The 22,268-nt window shown below is 37.8% G+C and overlaps 2 protein-coding genes across 3 annotated transcripts; one reads left to right on the top strand and one right to left on the bottom strand.

The window, feature by feature from the left end:
- Positions 1-1,976: 1,976 nt before the first annotated feature.
- On the bottom strand, positions 1,977-5,220 carry LOC131689979 (cleavage and polyadenylation specificity factor subunit 6). 2 transcript variants are annotated; one of them, XM_058975403.1, is made up of 6 exons: positions 4,914-5,220; positions 4,125-4,853; positions 3,879-4,067; positions 3,330-3,775; positions 2,957-3,271; positions 1,977-2,892 (listed from the first exon to the last, which is right to left on the bottom strand). In XM_058975403.1, the coding sequence occupies exons 1-6, from the start codon at positions 4,977-4,979 to the stop codon at positions 2,727-2,729; spliced, it is 1,911 nt and encodes a 636-aa protein (XP_058831386.1). In that variant the 5' UTR covers positions 4,980-5,220; the 3' UTR covers positions 1,977-2,726. The 2 variants fall into 2 exon arrangements, with proteins under 2 accessions (XP_058831386.1, XP_058831387.1); XM_058975404.1 differs by having other exon boundaries at positions 3,927-4,067.
- A 4,010-nt stretch (positions 5,221-9,230) lies between these two features.
- LOC131689216 (bax inhibitor 1) lies at positions 9,231-22,050 on the top strand. Its single transcript, XM_058974154.1, has 3 exons — positions 9,231-9,519; positions 9,789-10,242; positions 21,414-22,050. Exons 1-3 carry the CDS (start codon positions 9,458-9,460, stop codon positions 21,624-21,626), a joined length of 729 nt encoding a protein of 242 aa, XP_058830137.1. The 5' UTR covers positions 9,231-9,457; the 3' UTR covers positions 21,627-22,050.
- Positions 22,051-22,268: the final 218 nt, after the last annotated feature.

Below are 22,268 nucleotides of genomic sequence, written 5' to 3'. Positions count from 1 at the left end.
TTCCTTCAACGCCCATGTCTCATGAATGAATGTACAAGACAAGAGGAAATATCAGCGTTTTGTATAGTTTTTGTCTGTATGCTAAGGAACTTCACCTGACTACGGAAACCTATTCTCAGCTACAACACGCATCTTTACATTGCGGTTAACATTGTTATTACAAGCCACTAGTGTTACATGATATATTGATTCGTCGACAACCTCCTACCGTACTCCATCGCTTTCCACCTCGGAACTAACACCGTTCGGAATGCCTCACTCTGTATTAGTAACCATTCGCTTTGGCTTGTCAGTTTTTACAGACCGTTCCCGCAGCCTCTCTATTAAAAGGCAAAACTAGCTCTTCTACTCCTCTGAGATCAACGCCAGATGTTGAAGTCGTTCGTGAAGCCAAGAAGGATATGAGATCTCGTAATGATGGTTCCATTTTTTGCACGTCAGATTTTCGTATTACACCTTCGAGCACTATGTTGAACAATAGATTAGATAGTACATACCCCTTCCTCAATCGCCACAAACTACTCGGACATCTCTCCGGCTGTTTTGAGGCTTGATATTCAAATGAATTCGATCGCATCCGACTCCCGTTTGATTATGATTTCGTTATTGAGAATGCAATTCATATTTACCAGAAAAAGTAATCTTTATCAGATTACTGTACATGCTACATAAAAATGTAAATACAATTGTGTAAAGATGCGAGAGTCGCAAATCCGCACTTATGAAAGATCAAGTGCAAAGATTTTTTGTAAAACACTTATTTTGGCCAACGGGAATTCATACAACGCTGGCAACGTGAACAATACTTTTGTTTATTTTATAACAAAGATGATTTACTAGTTGTATGGTGTACATAATTGCTAGTTTAAAACTAACGTTTGTTATACGGTATAGATATAGAGATACCTACAGGAACATAGCATATATTCGATGATACCTACCAATGACCTATTTGATGCTTACGACAAAAGCAATGCTTTCGAGAATTAATGCTCACTACAATTGCCCCCTTTTTTACGCGAAAGGGTTCACATTTTAAGTGTCCAATGAATATTGTCATGTATCAAATATTTGAAAACCACAACAAGCAGCTTGTGGGGAAGAAAACTGTTGTACTATGTAATACAAGATTAATGCAGTATATGTTCCTTGATGTCCGGAAGAACATTATTTTCATTTAAGGTACTTTCTGTGTATTAAATTTATGTGTTACAATTGTAGAGAAGTGTAATAAACAATATAAAAGTAACTCAAATTGGTAAATGTAGATAACATTGACAGTCTGAAATCCTGGCTATTAATTTGCATTTTTTCCTTATTTATCTTATTTGAGGAGCACAAAATAAATATGTAGAGTTCAGTCTTTTAAATTTTGTTGCAATATTTTACGTGGTATTTTGAACATTTGATTATTAGCAAAATAGTACAACGTCTTTAAAAAAGAATAACACGGAGCTGCATCTTGTGAAAAGATTCGAGCTTGGCTGGAATGTTTACAATTTGTATTCGGATACATTTTGCACTAGTGCTGATATACTATCACAGAATTTTATACAGGTATTAATGCTACTATGCAGCCGAATACTGCCCATGCATGTTTCATTTCGGCGGAGTTATCATAAAATTTGAAATATGTTTGATTTAAAAAATGAGGCAAAGGTAAAAATTAAAACTTCGCGATCGCGAAGCTAGTTTCTGTATATAGTACAAATATGTCGCTATGGGCAGCATACGAAATGTATAAAATGTCTTATTATACATATTATGTTGACAGTCTTTTTGTTGCTATTTACAGTACCTTTTCTTGGTATAAATATTGGCAATGCAAATTTACAATTTTGAGTTAAAAAACAAATAGAACAGAAAAAACAAAATTATACAAAAACAAAGACATGAAAAATAAATAAAAGTAAACAAAAAAGCTAACCTAAAACTATAATCTGGTGCTTAGTACACGATAGAAATACACAATAGAGTTTTGGTTTTTCTTTCTTTTTTGGAATATCATTGTTATTAGTTTAATCAATCAATTATTGAATACAATCTTCTATTTCTTCCTTCTGCAAAACTCCGCCTCGATAATATGTGTAGCTGGATGCGATGATAGTTGACACACTCGCTGTATCCTAGTTGGATGAAAAACAGGAAACTGCTGCTGTTGACCACCAACATCGCAAGTATACGCAATCAAATCGCCGCTAGTTTTGCTTCCGCAGAATGGTTATTATAGATGATAAAACGGATGGAAGTTTCTTGATGCAGTAAACGTCTTAACTAATGGATTTGCACTGTTCTATTATAGTGTAGTGAATTCGTATTTTTTTGTTTTTAGGTATGGATGGACAAAATCCAAAAATATTAGTTACATATGATCAATTACTGTGGAGCTCAATACCCAGCAAATCGGGTACTTCCACGAATTGATGCTTATTGTTAGTCCTTCGAGTTTGGTGAAAATTGGTTCAACATTATTCCTATGTAGTAAAAAGTTTAAGATGGTAAGTTTTCGCATCCGGTAGGATTTAAAAAATGCTTTCGAAAAAGGAAGAAATGAAGTGATTAAAGTTCAGTCATTTCTGGAGTATTCCAAAGAAACATTTCCAAGTCGAAGGTATGAAATAAGCACGGCACATGCTGTTTACTGCATCAACGTTTGCTAGATGAAAAGTAGAATCCACAATGAGATGTGGTAAATCTGCGTGTACGTTTGATAGTTTTTATGAGCTTTAATGACGTGATCGATGTTCTTCTCGACGTTCCCGATCTCGATCACGCTCACGATCACGATCCGATGATCTATAGCGGTCGTCATTATAGTAACGCTTTGTGTTATCGGTTGAATTGTCAGTAGTTGTCTCCGGTGTTTTGTTGCGTGGGCGAGAACGCCTCGAGCTATAAACGGCAATTATTTATTATCCTAGTGTAATTAATACCGAACAGTAATTGGAATGCTCACCCATCTCTCTCGCGATCCCTATCGCGGTCTCGTTCACTACGATCTCTTTCCCTAGAGCGCTCGCGATAGCCACGCGAACTAGATCGTTCCCGACGCGACCTAGACCGGGGATGTGAAGAACGATCTCGGGATCTAGATCGTTCTCTTCTGCTGTAGCTCTTTGTTTCGATACCGTGTAGTGTATCTTGCAAGGAACTGATCAAAATCTTGCAACGTTCGTCGTGAGCCACCTTAGACTGCTTGATAAGAGATATCGCTGTGGCCAGTGTTTCTATAGCACTCGAGTATTCTCCGGCCGCTGCATCCGATACAGCTCTGAAACAGATTCAGTATCACACATGCAAACTTATAAATGGATATCAAGCTAAAATACCTAGCAATGGCTGAACTGCTAACAGTGCGATTTCTTGTCATAATCTCCTCAAATTCAGCCTCACTCAACTGTGGTGTTGCACCATGCTCGGGAAACTGGCTTACAGGAGGCTTGCCACTTGGGCCTGGAGGCCATGGTCCACGGGGTGTAGCACCACCCTGTGGGTTAAATTGAGGGGGAGGGCCTTGTCCAGCAGGAGGACCATGTGGAACTGGTCCTCCATTGGGATGAGACGGGGGACCACCTCCTTGATTAAAGAATGCTGGGTTTACATGGGGTGCTGGACCATGTGGCCCAGGACCTCCCATCGGTGGACCACGTCCGGGTCCTTGCATATGGGGCGGGCCTTGTCGAGGTCCAGGCGGACCTTGTGGAAATCCAGGTCCACCATGCATCGGTGGTCCATTCCAATCTGGCCTGGGTCCACGGGATGGCGGTCCCGGATACTAAAATAATTATTATCATTAACAGAATTACACTAAACGATTCATATGAAAGCTACTATGAAGAATAGCTAAAGATTAAAATAAATGTGCAAGACATATTTACATCCATGAACCTCTGTGATCTCTGTGATGGGTAAGGCGGTTTATTTACCATTTGCGGTCTGTGCTGCATCGGACCGGGACCGCCCGGTCTCGGGCCATTCATCCGCGGAGGTCCATTCCATTGACCTTGGTTTTGGAATCGCGGATGCCCTTGCTGTGGCGGTCCATTTCCTTGATGCATTGGAGGTCCCTGAATAGAACAATCCATATAACCTTAAACATATGCTCAATAAAGATAAAAACAAACCTGCGGTCTTGGCGGACCTCCTGGTCCTGGAGGACCTTGCATGTGCATCGGGCCTTGCATTGGGTGGTTATGCGGCGGTCTCATTCCGGGTGGCATATTGGGACCCATTCCCATGCCCATACGCGGTGGGCCGCCTGGACCGGGTCCTCCCGGACCCCCTGGTCCACCAGGACCTCCATGAGGACCACCAGGACCACCCATGCCCATCCCCATACCCATATTGGGACCCGGTGGTCTTGGACCGTTAGATTGCCCCTGCGCTGGTGGAGTTGGTCTAGTTTTTTGTTGACTTTCAAACTGGTTCAATGCTTGCTTCGTCGGAAGGGTGACGACCGGATTTTGTCCATGCAATTCCTTTTTCGGTAGACGTTCCATCACGTAACGCATACTATTCTCCGAACCCAACGATACCACACAAAACCCTTTAGACTGACCGTTGGCACGATTTTCAAAAAATTTCACCTCCTGGAAGTCATTCACTCCTACATCGGCGACTACATCCGCAATATCCTGATCCGTGGTCCACCAAGACAGATTTCCAACATAGAGCTGATGTCGTCGAGCAATATGATTCATTGATCCTGATCCATGGTGATGATAGCCGCCGTTGCTGTCCAGTCCATCCATTCTATCCATCGAGGAGCCACCGCCGGAATTGTTCCTATTATGATCTCCGGAAGGGGTAATAACATCGTCATACAAATCACCCCCGTCGCCACCAAACTCATCCTATGAAACATAAATTATTCAAAAGTAACGATGTGATCTATTTTGATATTGTAAACGTACATTATTTTGGTTAAAATCCTGTTCGAGATCATCAGCATATAAATCAATATCCACGCCATCGGCCATTTTTGCTCATTCGCCAATAAACTCCAGTGTCGAGAGAGAGCTTTTTCTTTCTGGTTTAATCCTCAAAACACGACTTTTCTTCCTACACCTATGCCGCAAACAGGATAGAAAAGTGTTCACGAGCCAAGTTGCTACTTTTTCGGCACAACTGAATGCAAATTGACGCAATTTGGATGTAAAAAGTTTTCATAAGAACTTTTCTCACTGCAAATTTCATTCCAAAATGCCGCAAAATAACGGGTAGGGTAGAAAGAACAACGCTGAAAAGAAAACTGATGAGGGAGAGGAATTGTCAAAATCGAGTTCTAGTACAGCAGTCGGAGCTGCCAAATAATTTTGTCGTAAATCTTTATACATATTGTCGTAATTGAAAATCGGCACACTTATTTTCGATTTTGCGTTCGGTGATTTTTTTACCGATCAACTCAATATTTTGCGCAAAATAGCTGTTTCCGCTATTTTCGTTTGAAATGACGAACTTCGCTTATTCTGTTACTGTATACTGTTCTCTGTGGTTTGACGTTCGACTCAAATCGCCTTAGCTGATTATATCTTTAGGACCCGCTCAAAAAAAAAATGCGGACGAACATGGCCAGGCCTGGGACGGGACCTGCGGAAAGAAGAAAAACGCGTGTAAAATTGATCCGGCACGCAAATGTCAGATTGAACCGGCTGTCCTCAGAGTGATTAATATGGGGAGTATTGTATTTGAAATTGAGAAAATGTTAACTTTTTCCAAATATATCAATAAATTAATCATCAGATCAATAGTAATAGTGGAGATAATAGTAACAAAAAATCAAGACTGTGCAATAGAGGGAAGTTTTTTAGTATTTTTTTATTTTATTTTATAGTGATCAAAAATATTATTGAATAGATTCAGAATTTTATTTATGCATCGATAGCATACTTTTCTATCTGCCTCTCGCTTCTTCTGCTGTAAATTTCATGCATTGAACATATTCGGTCTATCCACTCATTAGAAGTATATGCTAGAAAATGCATAAAAATCACAGCAGAATAAAAGAGACGGGAATAAAAAGTATGCTGACTATGCATATTTTTATTTCTCAGTGTAGGAACAATGTAGTATAAAATAACTAAAACGGGTTGCAATCGTCTTCGTTGTCTGGACGATCGAACGATTTTGAATCTCGACTATCAGCGTAATTATGTTCCTTCAAGACTAGCAATGGAAGAGAGCTACGTAATTTGTCTCCATACAGTTCGTCATCATCTGAATCAAGATCTAAGCACGAGTATATTGACGGAACTTTTGTGTACGTTCCCTACTCTATCTACGTAGTAATCGTAAATGAGCCTAAAGATTCATTCAGACAATTTAATAACATGACACATGAATATATAACTCAAATCAATGCTTTTAAAATACATACGCTATAAATTCTCGTGCTTTCATTAATTTCGAGGTCGTCAATTCTTGTGGATTTCTCCGACTGTTCCCTCAAATCGAGATTCACCGGAAAACGGTGAAAAGTTATCTCCGGATTTTTCGCTTTACAACGACCGCAATTTTTTACCTTGCACTTCATGACAATGGTTGATTTGGTTGTTTCCCAGTCAAAAAGGGCAAGTTGCTGGCTAACGGGGGGCTATTTGCCAACTCGGATGCGCTAATTGCCCTTCAATTTGCCAGCGAATTGCTGGCAATTAGGGGGCTATTTCAAATGCAACATTTGGGCGATTGGCCGCCGTCATTTTTTTGCCGCCCATCTCGCCCTTAAATCGCCCACGGAACGCGTCATTTAATCGCCCTTAATTGCCTAATATGAAAATCAAAAATAATACTTATTTTCGGATTCATTATCTACTCACATATACTTACCAGTATACTAGGTAATCACCACCAACTTATAGAAAGAATCAAAGGTGAAATTGGTATTGCACACCAAAACTTATCACAATCTGACGTTCGTTAAGACTTTATGTCAGAGATCTTGTTCTACTATACTTGCACACGATTCCACAATTTTCTACATTCGATGGCTAAATGAAGTGCACTAGACAAACAAAATACAAGTGAGAACACACCAATTGTTCAAAAAACAATTTTAAGCTTAAGCCAAACATGAAAAACGCAAAAAGTCTATTTCAGCCGCCAGAACATTTGTCGAAGTATTGAAATTGCCTTTAAATCGCATTCGCAAATTGCATTTGTTCCTACGGGCAATTAGCACAGGCTTAAGCTTAAAATTGTTTTTTTAAACAATTGGTGTGTTCTCGCTTGTACTTTGTTTGTCTAGTGCACTTCATTTAACCAATCAATGTGGGATCGTGTGTAAGTATAGTAGAACAAAACTTCTGACCTAAAGTCTTAATGAACGTCAGATTGTGGTAATTGAAATACCAATTTCACCATTGATTCTTCCTATAGTTTGATCACAGAGAACAAACGTCCATTTTCAGCATTCAACTTGTGTAAACTCTCAAACGGTTTCGAAGGTAGTTGGGATATCCAAACCGGGTGCGCTACTGTCGTCATGTTTTTTTTGTGGCTGAGTTCGACAGAATTGACAGCTGTTAATCCTCTACCCAGTCAAACTAGTCCGGAACCGGTTCGGACTTCCAGCATGAATTCCAGCTCAAATGCATCAACCGATAGAGTCGGAATCGGTTGTTTTCTTTGAGCAAGCTTCCATACTGAATCCATTCAGGATTTCGAACCGGTTCCGGAATGGATTTGACGGATAGTTGGGATAGGTTGGTGTGGCGGCCCTAGTGTTTATCGTTCGTATATTAATTCAAATGTTTACACACGTTTTTTAAATATTTTTGTTCGATCACGAATGTCTGTTCTCTGTGGTTTGGTGGTGATTACCTAGTATACTAATTTAGTTTATGTGAGTAGTTAATGAATCCGAAAATAAGTTTAATTGTAATTTTCATATTAGACAATTAATGGCGATTAAATGGCGCGTTCCGTGGGTGATTTAAGGGCGAGTCGGGCGGAAAAAAAATTACGGCGGCTAATCGCCCAAATGTTGCATTTCCATATTAAATTTGCAAAAGGGCGAATAAGATTTGTAAACAAACTTTTATTTTGATGGTTTCTCTTAATTTACTATAATTTCAAAGCAGAAAATAATTGAAATTACTTCTACGAAGGGTAAAAATTTACGTTAACGCATATTTTTCATGAAATTCCATTCTGCAGCAGACTAATGAGCGAAACAAGTTTGTTTACAAAAAACAGTTTTGCCCTTTTTACGAATTAATATTGATTTGAAATAGTCCCCTAGTTGCCAACAATTTGCTGGCAAATTGAAGGGGAATTAGCGCATCCGACTTGACAAATAGCCCCCCGTTAGCCACCAAATTGCCCTTTTTGACTGGGATATATTCAATCATCGGTTGTTATACTGCTTTAGCACTTGGAACGAAGTCAGTGTAAAGGACGATTCAGACGATACTTCAGCTTCCGTCAACGTCAACGGAACGTCACCGTTCCGTCAGGATAAGTTACATGCAGTTAAATGGAGACATTCACACACAACATCAACGGCACGGAACGTTTTGACGTACGGCACGTGTGAACGGGCGTAAGAGAAAGTATTTAACTTATCCTGACGGAACGGTGACGTTCCGTTGACGTTGACGGAAGCTGATGTATCGTCTGAATCGCGCTTAATGCGATCAGAGTCGGCGGCCCCCCGCAAGCAAACCTGTGATCTAATCGATTGACCGGATTATTCAAATATAGGGGGTATAAATTCACATAAGTCCGATGGAACGACAGTGATAACGGGCAGCACGCTACTTGAAGTGAGGTGATTTTGGACCTTCAGCCACAGTACGGCTCAAATTTTTTCTGAATGACCTTACTTCTCGCACAGCCTAAAATGAAGTCTGTTTCCCTGTAGATAAAAAGTGGAAATCGACCGCTGGTGTGATCACTTTTCAAAATTATGCCAAATGTCCATTAGACCAAATTACTGTCACTTTATGCAAAATTGGAAATTATGCCAAATGGCTGTTATCCTGAAGATAAAATAAATTATGCCAAATGTCCGTTATGCTAAATGACCTTCAGTGTGATCAATTTTCAAAATTATGCCAAATGACCATTATGCCAAATGTTCGTTATGTTAAATGACCCAGACCCAAAAATATGCTATCGATGATTAAACAAAGTTCTCCGTGTCGGGTGGTACTAGAACGAACCTCCAATAAACCGTGCCGCCAGATTTACTTCAAAAATCGCCGCCCGTCTTACTATTTATTTACCGTCTCTGGTGTGTACTGCTTTTCGCGATTGCTTCGTTCATTCGTCATTCGTGCAAAAGAAATTTCAGCCAGCGGGAGTGTCTTACATGTATAGAAAAGGAAAAAATAAAATACATAAGTCGTAATTTGGGATACTTCTCTATTGGAGCATAAAATTATATGTTTGGAGCTTGATTCAATATTTGGTTGACAAACAATACAACAGGTTTCTGGAAAATATAGCCAAGATCACAATGGCCACGTCATTCTCCAATTTTTCCTATCAACGATTCATGCGTAACATGGGGCAAAAATTGTAAGTTTTCATTTAATATTCGTTACATTGTATATTTGAATAAAGTGAACAGTATATGACTAAAAATCCATGAAATGGTCGTTCTATTTCGACTATACAACGATACTACTAAGCGTTAAACACGTATGTGTTTATGTGTGTATTTTGAAAAGGCAATCAACCTCAAGGTCTTCCGCAAGTCACTGTTAATTGTTTTCAAATGTTAACAGCGCTAGCAGATTCGACGCCTGATTCTACCGCAAAATTAACTAATATGTGCCTTTTTTCAGAGAACCAAGTGTACGGTATCATCTGTCGAAAGTATATGCTTGCCTGACAGCAACATGCGCAGCAGCTACCTTTGGATCTATGGTACACCTAAGTGGAATTTGGGAAGCAGGCATGATCAGCGCACTCATAACATTTGGATTGGTGCTAGGACTTATTTTCACACCCGACAATGGTAAAAACTTCGGTATGCGTCTTGCAATGCTACTTGGATTTGGTGCTTTTTCCGGGCACTCGTTGGGAATCTTGCTTGAACAGGTTATTCGCATAAACCCGGCCATTGTTGTGACAGCTCTTGTCGGAACCACTACCATATTCACATGTCTGAGTGCCGCCGCACTGTTGGCGAAACGCGGTAGTTATCTGTTCCTTGGCGGAATCCTTATGAGCACTTTAAGCGCAATGGCTCTGATCAGTCTGGGAAATTTAATGTTCCGATCATACTTCGTACAGGAGGTAAGTAGCTGAGTGTTTTCAATTATTTTCTGTTTAATCATTAACATTACAACAGTTTAAAATTACAAATGACAAAAACTAATCGAAATGCAGAAGAATCCTGTGTCGTATTTGCATTTCATTATTGATTCATATTTTACATCAGCTGAAAAGAGCACTTGAATTCACAAACAATGTGACGTCATATATGAACTGATTAAATCCACGTCAGTTGCATTAACACAGGTTACGATAAAACTTCGTCATGCGACATAGGATTTTTTTTGGCATAGACGTCAGATACACATACTTTACCTAAGCCTAATGAATATTTATTTTTATGGCTAAATATTGGTACCTATTTTTGGGTTATTGAATTTATTTCAGCACAGTTTATAATCCAATTCAATCATTTTTGCATAAAGACATTTGAAAGCGCTGGTCGGTAAAGGATTAACATATACGAAATAATGGCGCCGGTGGTTGAGTGGTAAGCGTACCCGCCACTCATTCCGCTTGGTCTGGGTTCTCAATCCCATCCGAGGTCGTTTCTGAGGTGAAAAAATCTGGTCACGTCTTCCCTTGGTCCCCGGTCCACGAGTTTGATGGATCGATATCTAGTCCAGATAGTGGAGTCACCTCTCTGGCGTCGGGAAATAAAGACGTAGAATTCAACTAACAAATATCCATCGCCCGTGGTACTTGTGGAGTGCGCAGTAATATATACGGTCTCTAGCAAAAGCAAGTATAGGACTAACATTTCCTTCTCTTCCCTTCCGCGATCTACGTTTGGGCCTGGCCGACGTCGATATTGATCAATAAACACTTTAGGATTACCAGGAGTTGCACATTGAAAGATGTTTCACTACTCCCAAACATAATTATCTACTGATTCCCTGTGCAACTTCAGCTAGCCCAGATCGATAGCGGAGTAGCAGCCAGGGATGGTCGTACAAGCTCAAGCTTGCAAATAATAGTAGTGATGGCTCAAAATAGACTTATCCAGCTGCCCCGTTTTATCATTTGAATTGGGAGGCACGGCGAATTGGGAGGCATACAAACCGCTTATTGACTTTAGGGGGAGGGCGGTAGTATTAAAAAGTGAAATCATTTGCCAACATTACCTAATTTTGTTATATAAAGCCTCAACGAGAGGTATATCGTATCAATTTCGAAAAACGTGTGCCAAAGAATAAAGAAATTTATGCATTCAAGGGCAAAATGTCATATCAGAATGATAGCAGAAATGTTTTCCAAAACTAGTAAAAAATCACGATTTTTTAGCAATATGAAGTTATTAAGATAATTCGAAAGATTTATTAGCAACAGGGCATCTCTGTTGCGGAGACAACGAAGCTGGATCTAAATAAAACAATTTATTCCGTGGTAGAATGCAATTATAAAATTCCTGCAAAATGTAATTTCTAATTCAGTGTTCAATAATTCAACAACTTTTCTACATACTTTTAGCGATCTAGCTTCGGCTAAAATTTTCTGGCAACACTGTCTATTCCGAACGATCGTACCCTGTATGTTGTATATGATTGATGTTGTTATCCCAGTCGAATTTAAGTATAAAGTCTTACCTCAATGCTTACACTGACCTATGCCAATAATAGCTTTTAGTCAAATGAACGCGGTTATGATCACTACTTCACTGTTTTCGTCTAGAATAAGGTAGCATAAACGAGCAGAAATTAGCATACATTATGTTTGTTCCAGTACATGGAAGTTACTCCCTGTTGCTCCGGAGCAAAAAATTCTTGCTCCTTTTCACTCCGGTTTGCCACCAGAAGAAGAAAAAAGAGAAGAAGATAGTACAGGAAGTACTTCCAGTTTCTCCTGGTACTGGAACAAACCTATTGTTTTCACCTAACACTATGTCTTTCCTAGCTTATGTTGCTATTTACTAGGTTATTCACTAAGTAGATTTAACAATAGCACTAGCAATAGTAGTAGATTTATAAGTTTAACGCAGAAATTCAATTAAGCCAATAGTTTAGTTCATTTTGATTTTTGTATAGCAGTAGAATATAGTATAGATTTACGATGGCGATTTGTTTATATTTACGTCCTTCAGGTTGCTTCCGATCCTTTCATCAGGTCGGGTGCGGCGTGTAGTGGCGCAACATTTAGTGGGGGTAACGAAGCGGTGGTTGTTGACGGGCGTAGTCAACACTCTGCCACCCCCCCAGATCCAAATGCGCCGCTTCCTTGGTCTCGGTTATGCGGCGATTCTGCATTACACTGGTTTCGCCCCAAGTGATAGAACTGTGTAATAACCGATGATTACAGTAAAGACTCGGGACATATATTTGTTTTTCTTTTTTAAAAACCGTAACTCTTCAAGTATTCTACTTTATTTCCTAGATACAGCCTCATAACCCTTTTTGATTATTTAGTTTAGATTTTCCTTAAGGGGGCCTGACAAAATTTTGAACAACTATAACTTGTTTTAGAGACATTTTAACACCATACCTCCTTCGGCAAAGTTGTTCAGTATATCCTGGACTACACATCTAATTGTTGGCATACTGCAGGAAGAATTGTAGTCTGTAGAATTGAAAATGCAAAAAAGTAGGTTTTCCCATGCTAATTTCCATACAAATTTCAAACGCAATGCGCTACGTCAAAACCAATCGACTCCAAATTTTGTACAGTTATTTGGGACTCCAAATGGGACCAAACAAGTGCTGTGCTGAAAAAACAATAATTTTGCTCCACCCTGTTAACTATCATTTGGATCGAACGATTTATAGTATGAAAGAACAGCTCATGATATAAAGAAGGATAATTTTAATGATTGAAACGCTGTATGGAAAACTAATACTTTCTGGCGATCATAGCAATGGGAACCAAAACAAAGCATAAATGTTAAATCTACACTACTACAACGTAAGTCATAGACAAAAAATCCATAATTGCGAAAATGATCAAACATAAGAATTCCAAAAAATGAGTTTCAAAAGAATTGTTCATATATCAAAAGGCAAAATCAGTTATAAAATGTATTCACTCGAAATATAATCAATATTAGGTAATGGAAGACAGCATATTATTATTGCTCAGCGTAGCTTTAAATTTACGAGTCATTCGTTAAAAAACTACAAATAAGTCTGTCATGCCAAATGACCTTCAGTGAGATCACTTAGAATCATTGCGCCAAATGTCCATTTTGTCAAATGACCGTTTTCCAGAATGTAAAAATAGTTATGCCAAATGTCCGTCATGCCAGATAACCTGCAGAATGACCACATCTCAAAATTATGACAAATGTGCTTTATGCCAAATGATCTATAGGATAACTTTTCAAAATAATCATCCTTATACTTGTCTACGACGAATGCGAGATTCGTTCGAAAGCAATACAAACCACTTTCGAACGAATCTCGCATTCGTCGTAAACAAGAAGAAGGGTGTATGCCAAATGTCTGTTATGCTAGTAAAAATGAAAACCACTAATTCAGTCCGGTTTCTCATCTTGCTCGGTTCAGAAGCTAGAAATCGCTCCGCTGCTATAGCAGTGCAAGTAATCAAATTTACCCACGCGCCGCTTGGTCTACTTGCTAAAGTAAAAATTGACACCTACCTAGTGTGTGAAACATGAACAAACAATGAGTGATAGTCCAAGGAAGTTTATATCCCGTTGCGGGTAAGCTGTTGACTACTCGAAATGTCCGGTAGGACCATCAATTCGTGAAGTGGAGCAAATGTTGAAGGTGAACATGAAGTTCAACGTAGTAGAAGTTAATTCTACTATTTACGTCATGCGGTTCTGATTATGTTCAAAAACATTAGTCAAGCAGAATCATTTGCTTCGTAGAACAACTTTAAACACGTCGTCGAGTGTAATGACATTTGATGCAGTATCCTAACGTATATAAATATTGACAGTATTGAAATAAAGATACATGACCTGGCACCACGTACTAGTTCCTCCGCTATCAAATAGCTTATGTCGAAATACGGAGAGGTGAATAATGTTAAGGAAGTTACTTGGAGGAACTTCTTCCCAGGACTTCGTAACGGTGTTTGTGTGGTGAGAATGCGTCCGACAAAACCTATCCCTCCTCCTTGACCCTCACATGCAAATTACCTCAAGGTGTTGAATATTCTCAAAGAACACTAGTCACGTACCCAAGGCAAATTCCTACATGTCAATATTGTGATCAACCGTTACACCACGGAAAACCTTGCACAGAGACTGCTAAGGAAATTCCACCTGTTACGACCAAAGCCGGTATACAGTCGTCGCATGCTAAACACCAACCAGTTGGTAAACCAACTACTGCGGACCGGACAGTAACAAGTATCAGCTCAACGATCGTGCCCAGTAACGCTAAACCAACTACCATTACCAACATCGAAGTAACAACGATTACACCAAATGTTTCCAAACCAATAATCAACACCGTCAATAAGGAATCAAATACCGATGAAGAAGGACTTACAACAGCGACCCGTAACCACAAACAACAAATAAGAACATCCGACTGTGAGCATCATGAATGCAGTACCGATGACGACATGGACGTTAACGAAAACGTGAGAAAAGACAGACCGAATGACCTCCAAGGTGCGGCAGACAACGTACCTAGTGTTTCACCACCAAGGAAGACGATCTCAACACGCAGCAGCAAGCTGCGTCAACAAGACCCGACGGACAGGCTGCAATGTTATTTTTTTATTTTTACCTCTTGTAAAAACACGAAAGATCCACGGCTCAGTCGTGCTAACGCATTGAGCCGTGTCAAATATATTAGAAAAAACCCACAAATTTTTAAGTAATATGAGGTCTGTATATCTTGAAACTCCACTAAATTTTGAGTCAGACTATCTCAAAAATTGTAAAACAGAATGAACGTAAACCTTGACGTAAACTATTTCTGCACAAAAACTCGAATCTATAGTTTTATTGGCTCTCAAACGATGCTTTCCTTAATAGATGGCTTGTAACTCGCACGGTAAATCGATTTTTCACCCGTCCTTGAACACATCTTTTGGAAACGTGAACAGCATCCGGTATCAACTCAAAAGATCGTTCATCGCTGGCAGGGTGCTTTAGAAGGGGGCTGCTCAATACCTGACTCTGAATGATTCTGTCCAAAATCATTCCACATTCGCACCTTATTTGGACAACAATTGGAGGTAGCAAAATGTGCCTTCAATCCTATACGTTCTGCTCTATCAATCGATGTCGGCTTCATGAAACCTTCTGCCATAGAATATCCGGAAAAATAGCGCGCTACTATTTGTTTTCAGCTACTGGAAACACCTACCAACATGAATGCTAGTGCATGGGTTGCTTTACTCTGCTGTCCAGGAATCGTTATATCAAATACAAATATGTATTTGGTTATATCATCAAAATATTTTTGTTGTTACAATAACTTTTCAACTACACTCAAAAAAAAGTAAACGTTATGCCTATTGATTTTACACATAGATTTTTGCAATTAACGGAGGCATATAGACACTATTTGCTGGCACATAAACCTAATGTGTGTATTTACAAGAAATATTAATCTTACATTCACATTTCATAACTATTAGCCACATAAAACCCCATTCTATAACAATATGCACATATAACTTATGTGTGTGCATACATAGTTTATACAGTTGACACATAGAAGGTATGTGTGCGCGTGATAACAATAGCATTTCTTCTTCATATGAATTTTAAGCGGTTTGAAGCAAATAGAATTAACGTTTGGATTTTTTTCAGTGTAGGGACATACAGTTTACTTTTGTTCCCATCAAAGTAAACACTTCTCTCAGAACTGCTGTATCGAAATGAAGGGTTTGCAGGTAATACTGCAATTGATGGAATGGGAATGTTCTTTCCATCGCCAAAAAAATTGTACCCTTTTGACCCAGAAGCAAAACGATATTCAAAACTGTCCGAAATTGTCCTACCGATCCACTTTTTTGCTCTCTTCAGCCCTCATCAAAATATTGTCTGGATAAGGGTTAGATAACTTTGAAGCTGCATCCTCTTTATTACCGGATTACTTTTTCATACGAATTATCTTCTGTCGGAGTAGTTTTATGCTTCTACTCTGCCGGATATTCCGTTGTTTGAGACCGTTCAATTTTCGGACAAGTCTGTGAAATGCAAAGAATGGACAAAATTAAGATTAAAGTCGCCTTTTCGTAAAAAAATATCGAATTCAATTACTTTTCGATCGTCTTCGATAATCCAGAGCGTCTATTGGAAAATGCTGCCAATGTTGTTCCTAACGATTTGCTTGAAATGGTCATTGAACCCACAGACTGATTTAAACTTACTGAATCCTGTTAAGGTTGCACAGAGAATGGGCAAAAATTGAAAACGAAAAAAGCATTTGGGAACCTCAAAAGTCTGCCGTTTTCCAATATACAATAAAGATCATCGTAGTTGAAATGGAACTGGAAATATTGTTAGCTATGTATAAAATGGTTACAAAGAATCCAAAATATCTTACGCTGCACATCCTGCAATTCCATATCAACTTTTGAATAGGGCTAATAAGATTTGTGAACAAACTTTTGTTTTGCTGATTTCTCTTAATTTGTTATAATTTCAATCCAGAAAACATTTTAAATTGATTCTACCAAGGGTAAAGATGTTGATTCATGTGTATTTTTCAAGAAATTCAACTCGGCAGCGGAATAATGAGCGCAACAATTTAGTTTACAAAAATCTCTTTAGCCCTTTTGAAGAATTACTATTGAATTATCAGTAATGATGTATTCATCTGGGAGCTTACAGAAAGCAATCCACTTCAGCCTTAAATGCTTTTTCGCTGGAATTCAAAAAAAAGTTATATTCCGAAATCCCATGAATTGGTTTCTACAAAAACTCGCGACACACTTCATTTTAATTTTCACCGAAAACAAAATTATTATTGATTACGACACGAAGTGAATTCAAAACAAAATTGAAGTCATTTAAAATTATAGCTGGGGAAGCGGTTGCCAAACTTCATGCGTTGATATCATAATAAAGAGAGTGTTGCCGTTTTGGCTGATTTTCACTCTTCGTCTCTCTCCCTATTCTCTCTATGCATGTCACCGTAAATTGTATAATTCCTGAATGGTATGTTGTCAAAATGTATATGGAAAAAAGTACAGACAACCCCATAGAAAATTTGACAGTTCATAAATTTCCCGGTCGACTTACGAGATTGGGTGCTTCGAGGTCGACAGATTAATTAACCGACTAAGTTGGGTTTCGTGGGTGAACAATTTTTGTCACCATATCAATCACCAGATTTAATCTGTGTGATTCTGGTTGCAGTTTTAAACTACCAACTAACCGATGGATTTAATTGGTTGAAATAGACCTATTTCAACAGATTTCGTCGGTCATATTTAATCGGTTGTCGCGTCGGCCGACGTCCATGTTAAACCTACATAAGAGTCGGTGCAATCATCGACCGATTAAACGATGGCATTGTCGGCCGATTGTACCGACGCAAGCCGATTTAGTCGGTGGAAAAATCGGGAGGATTTTCAATGGGGACTTTATACACGCAACCATAAAATAACCTACAGAATAAGTTCTTTTAACTTAAATTTAGGTACTTTTGAGCTGTGCGTCGCTTTCGCACTTATTAGTGTTGTGAAAAACAAAACGAGAGATTCGACTCAGTCGAGGTCTTCCGTGCAGTAAGTTGTTAAGTTGTTTGGGGTATACTCAAAATTAGGTAAATTCAACTAAAATTTAAGTAAATTAAACTCAAGGTTGAGTTATTATTTTTGCCGTAGTTAAATGGCAAAGAGAATAGTGAAAGAGACGCAGAGTGAAAATCAGTCAAAACGGCAACACTCCCTTTACGATGATTTCAACACTAGAATTTGGCAACCGTTTCCAAAGGCAGCACTTTAAATGACTCCTATTATATTTTGAAAACAAACCTTTTGTCGATCGTTGAATTTGTATATCAAACGATGTGCATTTCGAAACAAAGAGATGAAATAATTCTAAAACTTGTTTTTACTCATACATAGACTCTAGAATGCACCTTACAATCACGATTGCACTAAATTCTGACGAAAATTCAATTTTTTTTTTGATAGATTTACAATACTTATCTCCTCCAACTCAGGCATGAGTAATGTTTATTTACATTGCACGATTGGTCTGCTCAATAAGGTATTTTTGGCTTCACACTATTCGTCTCTTTTCCTATTCTCTTTGTTAAATGGAACTTATCTTCAACACGGTTTACCTAATTTTACCCTCCTACACGATACCACGAGATTAAGTCAAAAGTACTGAATTTTAGGTAGTTTTTCGGTGGCGTGTACACAGACTAGCAAAGTGTCAAAAAGTGAAGCGAAACGAGCATGAGTATTGAGAGGGGAAGTAAAGAGGGAAGCCCATACAAAGCTTATTAGAGTTACTATATTAAGAGTTAGGCGGACACAAAAGCCGGAAAACTGGCAGCTCTTAGTTCAAAAAAAAAACACTGGTATCCCACTAAGAGAAGAGAAGACAATCGCGTAGCCAATTTGATCCAGTCCTAACCTCAATATTGAACCAGCTTCTGATTGGTCGTTTTGCTAATCATGAGCGTTTATTATATCAATAGTAATTCTTCAAAAGGGCTAATGAGACTTTTGTAAACAAACTTATTTCGCTCATTATTCCGCCAACGAGTTGAATTTTATGAAAAATACACATGAATCAACATCTTTACCCTTGGCAGAATCAATTTCAAATGTTGTCTGTGTTGATAACAAATTAAGAGAAATCAGCAAAACAAAAGTTTGTTTACAAATCTTATTAGCCCTATTCAAAAGTTGATATGGATATTTACCAACGGGATGGAAATCAGTGCTGCTGAATCTATTCTGGCTACTTTTCATACACATCAACATTTCATGCAAATTGAAAAAAGTCATGAATGACGATATAGTTACGTATACTGACACGAATAAAAATTAAATTAAATTTTTAAATGCAGCTTATGCATTGTAAATTGTTGGTTGAGGTGCGATTTTCGAGGTACAATTATTTTCAGCAATTGCGAAAAGCATACAAAAGGAATCTGGCAACGATGAACGTTTGTTGTCTTTAGATTTACTGCAGGGCCCAGTCGGGAAAATTAAGAAGAGCAAGAAGCCTGTTGTCGTCTCTTCTCTTAGGTATCCCATGTAAATGTTCAAGCTCTAGCTTAATAATTTCATTGTCGTCGTAAGAACTTTACATGCACGAATAGAAAAACCAATTCGATGATCTGATGATATGATTTCATACTTGTGCGAATATCTCTTCTTGTTAAAGAAAAAAATGGTTCTTGTGTCTGTAGAAAAAAGTATATTTTGGTACGGTTCTTAACAACCCGTTGTTTTACAGTCGAGTATAGAACAACAAAAATGTTTCTATTCGATATTATACCAGGTAATGGTTAATCTATTGTTGAACTAACTATATTGAAAATGATTTTAAAACGTTTGCTGCACTGCCGGTACCCACATAACAGTCCCATATGAATTTATCAATTTTGAGTTAACCACAGGGTTGGGTTTTATTTTTATTATACTACCAAATGACACACTGAAAATTATTGATTTATTCAAAAAAATCAAAATAACACTAACTAATGTCAGTCCCATATGAACAGTACCCACATATCACATAGTCCCATGTAGATAGGGATTCTCATAGAACATGGGACTGACTTGCGATTATGGGCAGTGTAGACAATATTTATTTGTTATATGAAGGGCTCAGCGCAAGAATGGCCTAACTGCAAAAAACTTGTTCTGAGATATAACGGAAAATGAAAATAACAGAATTTGGTTTTTACGTTTTAATTGCGACCATTAATTTTTCTCTGCATTTTCTTCTCATAGGGCTCATTATGCTAGGATAGTTTTGAACATAAATTCAATGTTTTTAGTTTTGTTTATAAAAAAAATTAAAATCACTTGGGCCGGTCTAGCGTAGACAAAAAAAACGAAATTCTCAAAACATGAACTTAGGCCACTAATTATTATCGAGGAACTTATCATCATCGTTATCTTCCGCTGTAGTAGATGTTCTTAAATTTTTGTAGAAACTGTGCATAACGTATACAGTACGTATGGTAGCAGCTGCTGCAGGTCATTGTATTTTTTGTGATCTATTGGGCGCCCGGCAGGATATAGAGAGCTTAATGAAATTTCATTCAAGTTATGTGAACGCCGAGCTTTCTCTCTATCTACATTAACCGAACTAAATTAAACTAAACTAAACATTCTCGGTGGATTTTCAACGATTGGCTGAAATTAAGTTGTAATTGAAAATCTGGAATAAAGTTGGATTTGAAAATGTATTGGAACATGAACGAATTTTCATTTTGATTATTACGGCATTCAGAAACTTTTACTAGTACTCAAATTTGCTTGAATAGGTAGTTCCATTTTCATGTAAATCCATGTTGAGTGATACTCGAATTTAAAAAAAAAACCACCAATTTTCATGAATTAATGGGGTGTAGCTTCTGTTATAGACATTCCATTAAATCACATTTTTTTGTTTAACCCTCTGCTGCCCAAATTTTTGTTTTACTCAAAAATGCTTTTGTAGCTAGTTTTTGTAATGAGAAAGCCGAAAAATATATTGCCAGCTCACAAAAGCTAGCTTTTCTTTTAACCCTCAAACTGTCCAATATGGCCATTTTTCGAGTCACGATTTTATTGCTAAGTTTTCATTTCCGCATCGTTCACAAAATAATTTCACAGCTACAGAGAAGTATTACAAACTAGCAACTTAAAAATATGTTTTAATTTAAAAAAGTATGAACATTTTTTAACTAAATTGCACTGCACTGTTTATTTTCGTTTTCCTCAAATTGTCAACTTTCAACGTTGAATTCAATATGGCGATTTCAAAATGCAAACAATATATTTGTCTGGTTAATGGGAATGTAGTGAAGAGGTTCATAGTGGTGACAACCCGCCAGAAAATCGTACCTCTAGTAGTTATATTCTCTTTTTTAAAACTCTCTTTGTAAAAACTGCAAATAACTCTTTTGGAAAAGCAGTCCTTCGTTATATTGAATAATACTGATTATTCACTTTAAATATCTATAATTTGCAGAATATAGTAATAACATTCCACAAAAGACATATTCGTTTTCATATTCATAGCTGTAATTATATAGATCCATATCATAATAGTACTAAGAAAACTTTTTATTTATTTTATTTTTTTTCAGATTAATTTGTACGTTGGATTTGCTGTAATGTCCGGATTTGTGCTTTTCGATACTCAAATGATCATGGAAAAGCATCGCATGGGAAGCAACGATTGTATTGCTCACTCGCTGGATTTGTTCTACGATGTCATCAGCATTTTCCGCCGCCTGTTGATAATACTTACACAGAAAGAACAGAACAACGAACGTAAGAAGAAGAACAACAGCAACTAAAATTTGGAATTCAGGCGTTGGTAAATTTTTATACTAGGTAGCACTACTACCACAACTGTACTCGTTGTGTCACACGTTTTGTACTGACAACTTGGCATACAATTCACATTAAAAACCCTGTTTATGTGATAAATAAATCACGAACTACGAAGTGTAATAAGTGGGAAAGGGTCGTCGTTGAAAGAACATTATGTAAATTTTTTAATAATTGGGTGTACTGTCGAGTCACAATTTATTCAATTCACAATTCGCTGATAAATTTGTGAATTCGCCAATCATATTTCACACTAGATATTGTTACTGGGAATGTTGTGCAGCATAGATAACCATCACCAGAACTATAAACACAGCTGGTTAATGCGTAGAACGAACATCTAATATTTATTGTTCCAGAAATAAAATAAATATTTTCGGGAATCCCATATATAGTTTGTTTATCATACTTGTCCGAAATAACCAACATGTGAGTAAAAGAAAATTGCAATAATAGTAATCTAAAGTTGAATCAAAAGTTTATTTTCACGTGTTGTACATGTAACAGAGCACTGCAACAAAATCATCAACTATAAATTACTCATTCTCAGACACGAAACTTGCAGATATGGTGGGACATTACCATCAATGTCTCACAAGATGTAACAT

This window comes from Topomyia yanbarensis, chromosome 3 (assembly GCF_030247195.1).
Source record: "Topomyia yanbarensis strain Yona2022 chromosome 3, ASM3024719v1, whole genome shotgun sequence".
Taxonomy (NCBI): domain Eukaryota; kingdom Metazoa; phylum Arthropoda; class Insecta; order Diptera; family Culicidae; genus Topomyia; species Topomyia yanbarensis.
This window is presented reverse-complemented; position numbering and strand designations above follow the sequence as displayed.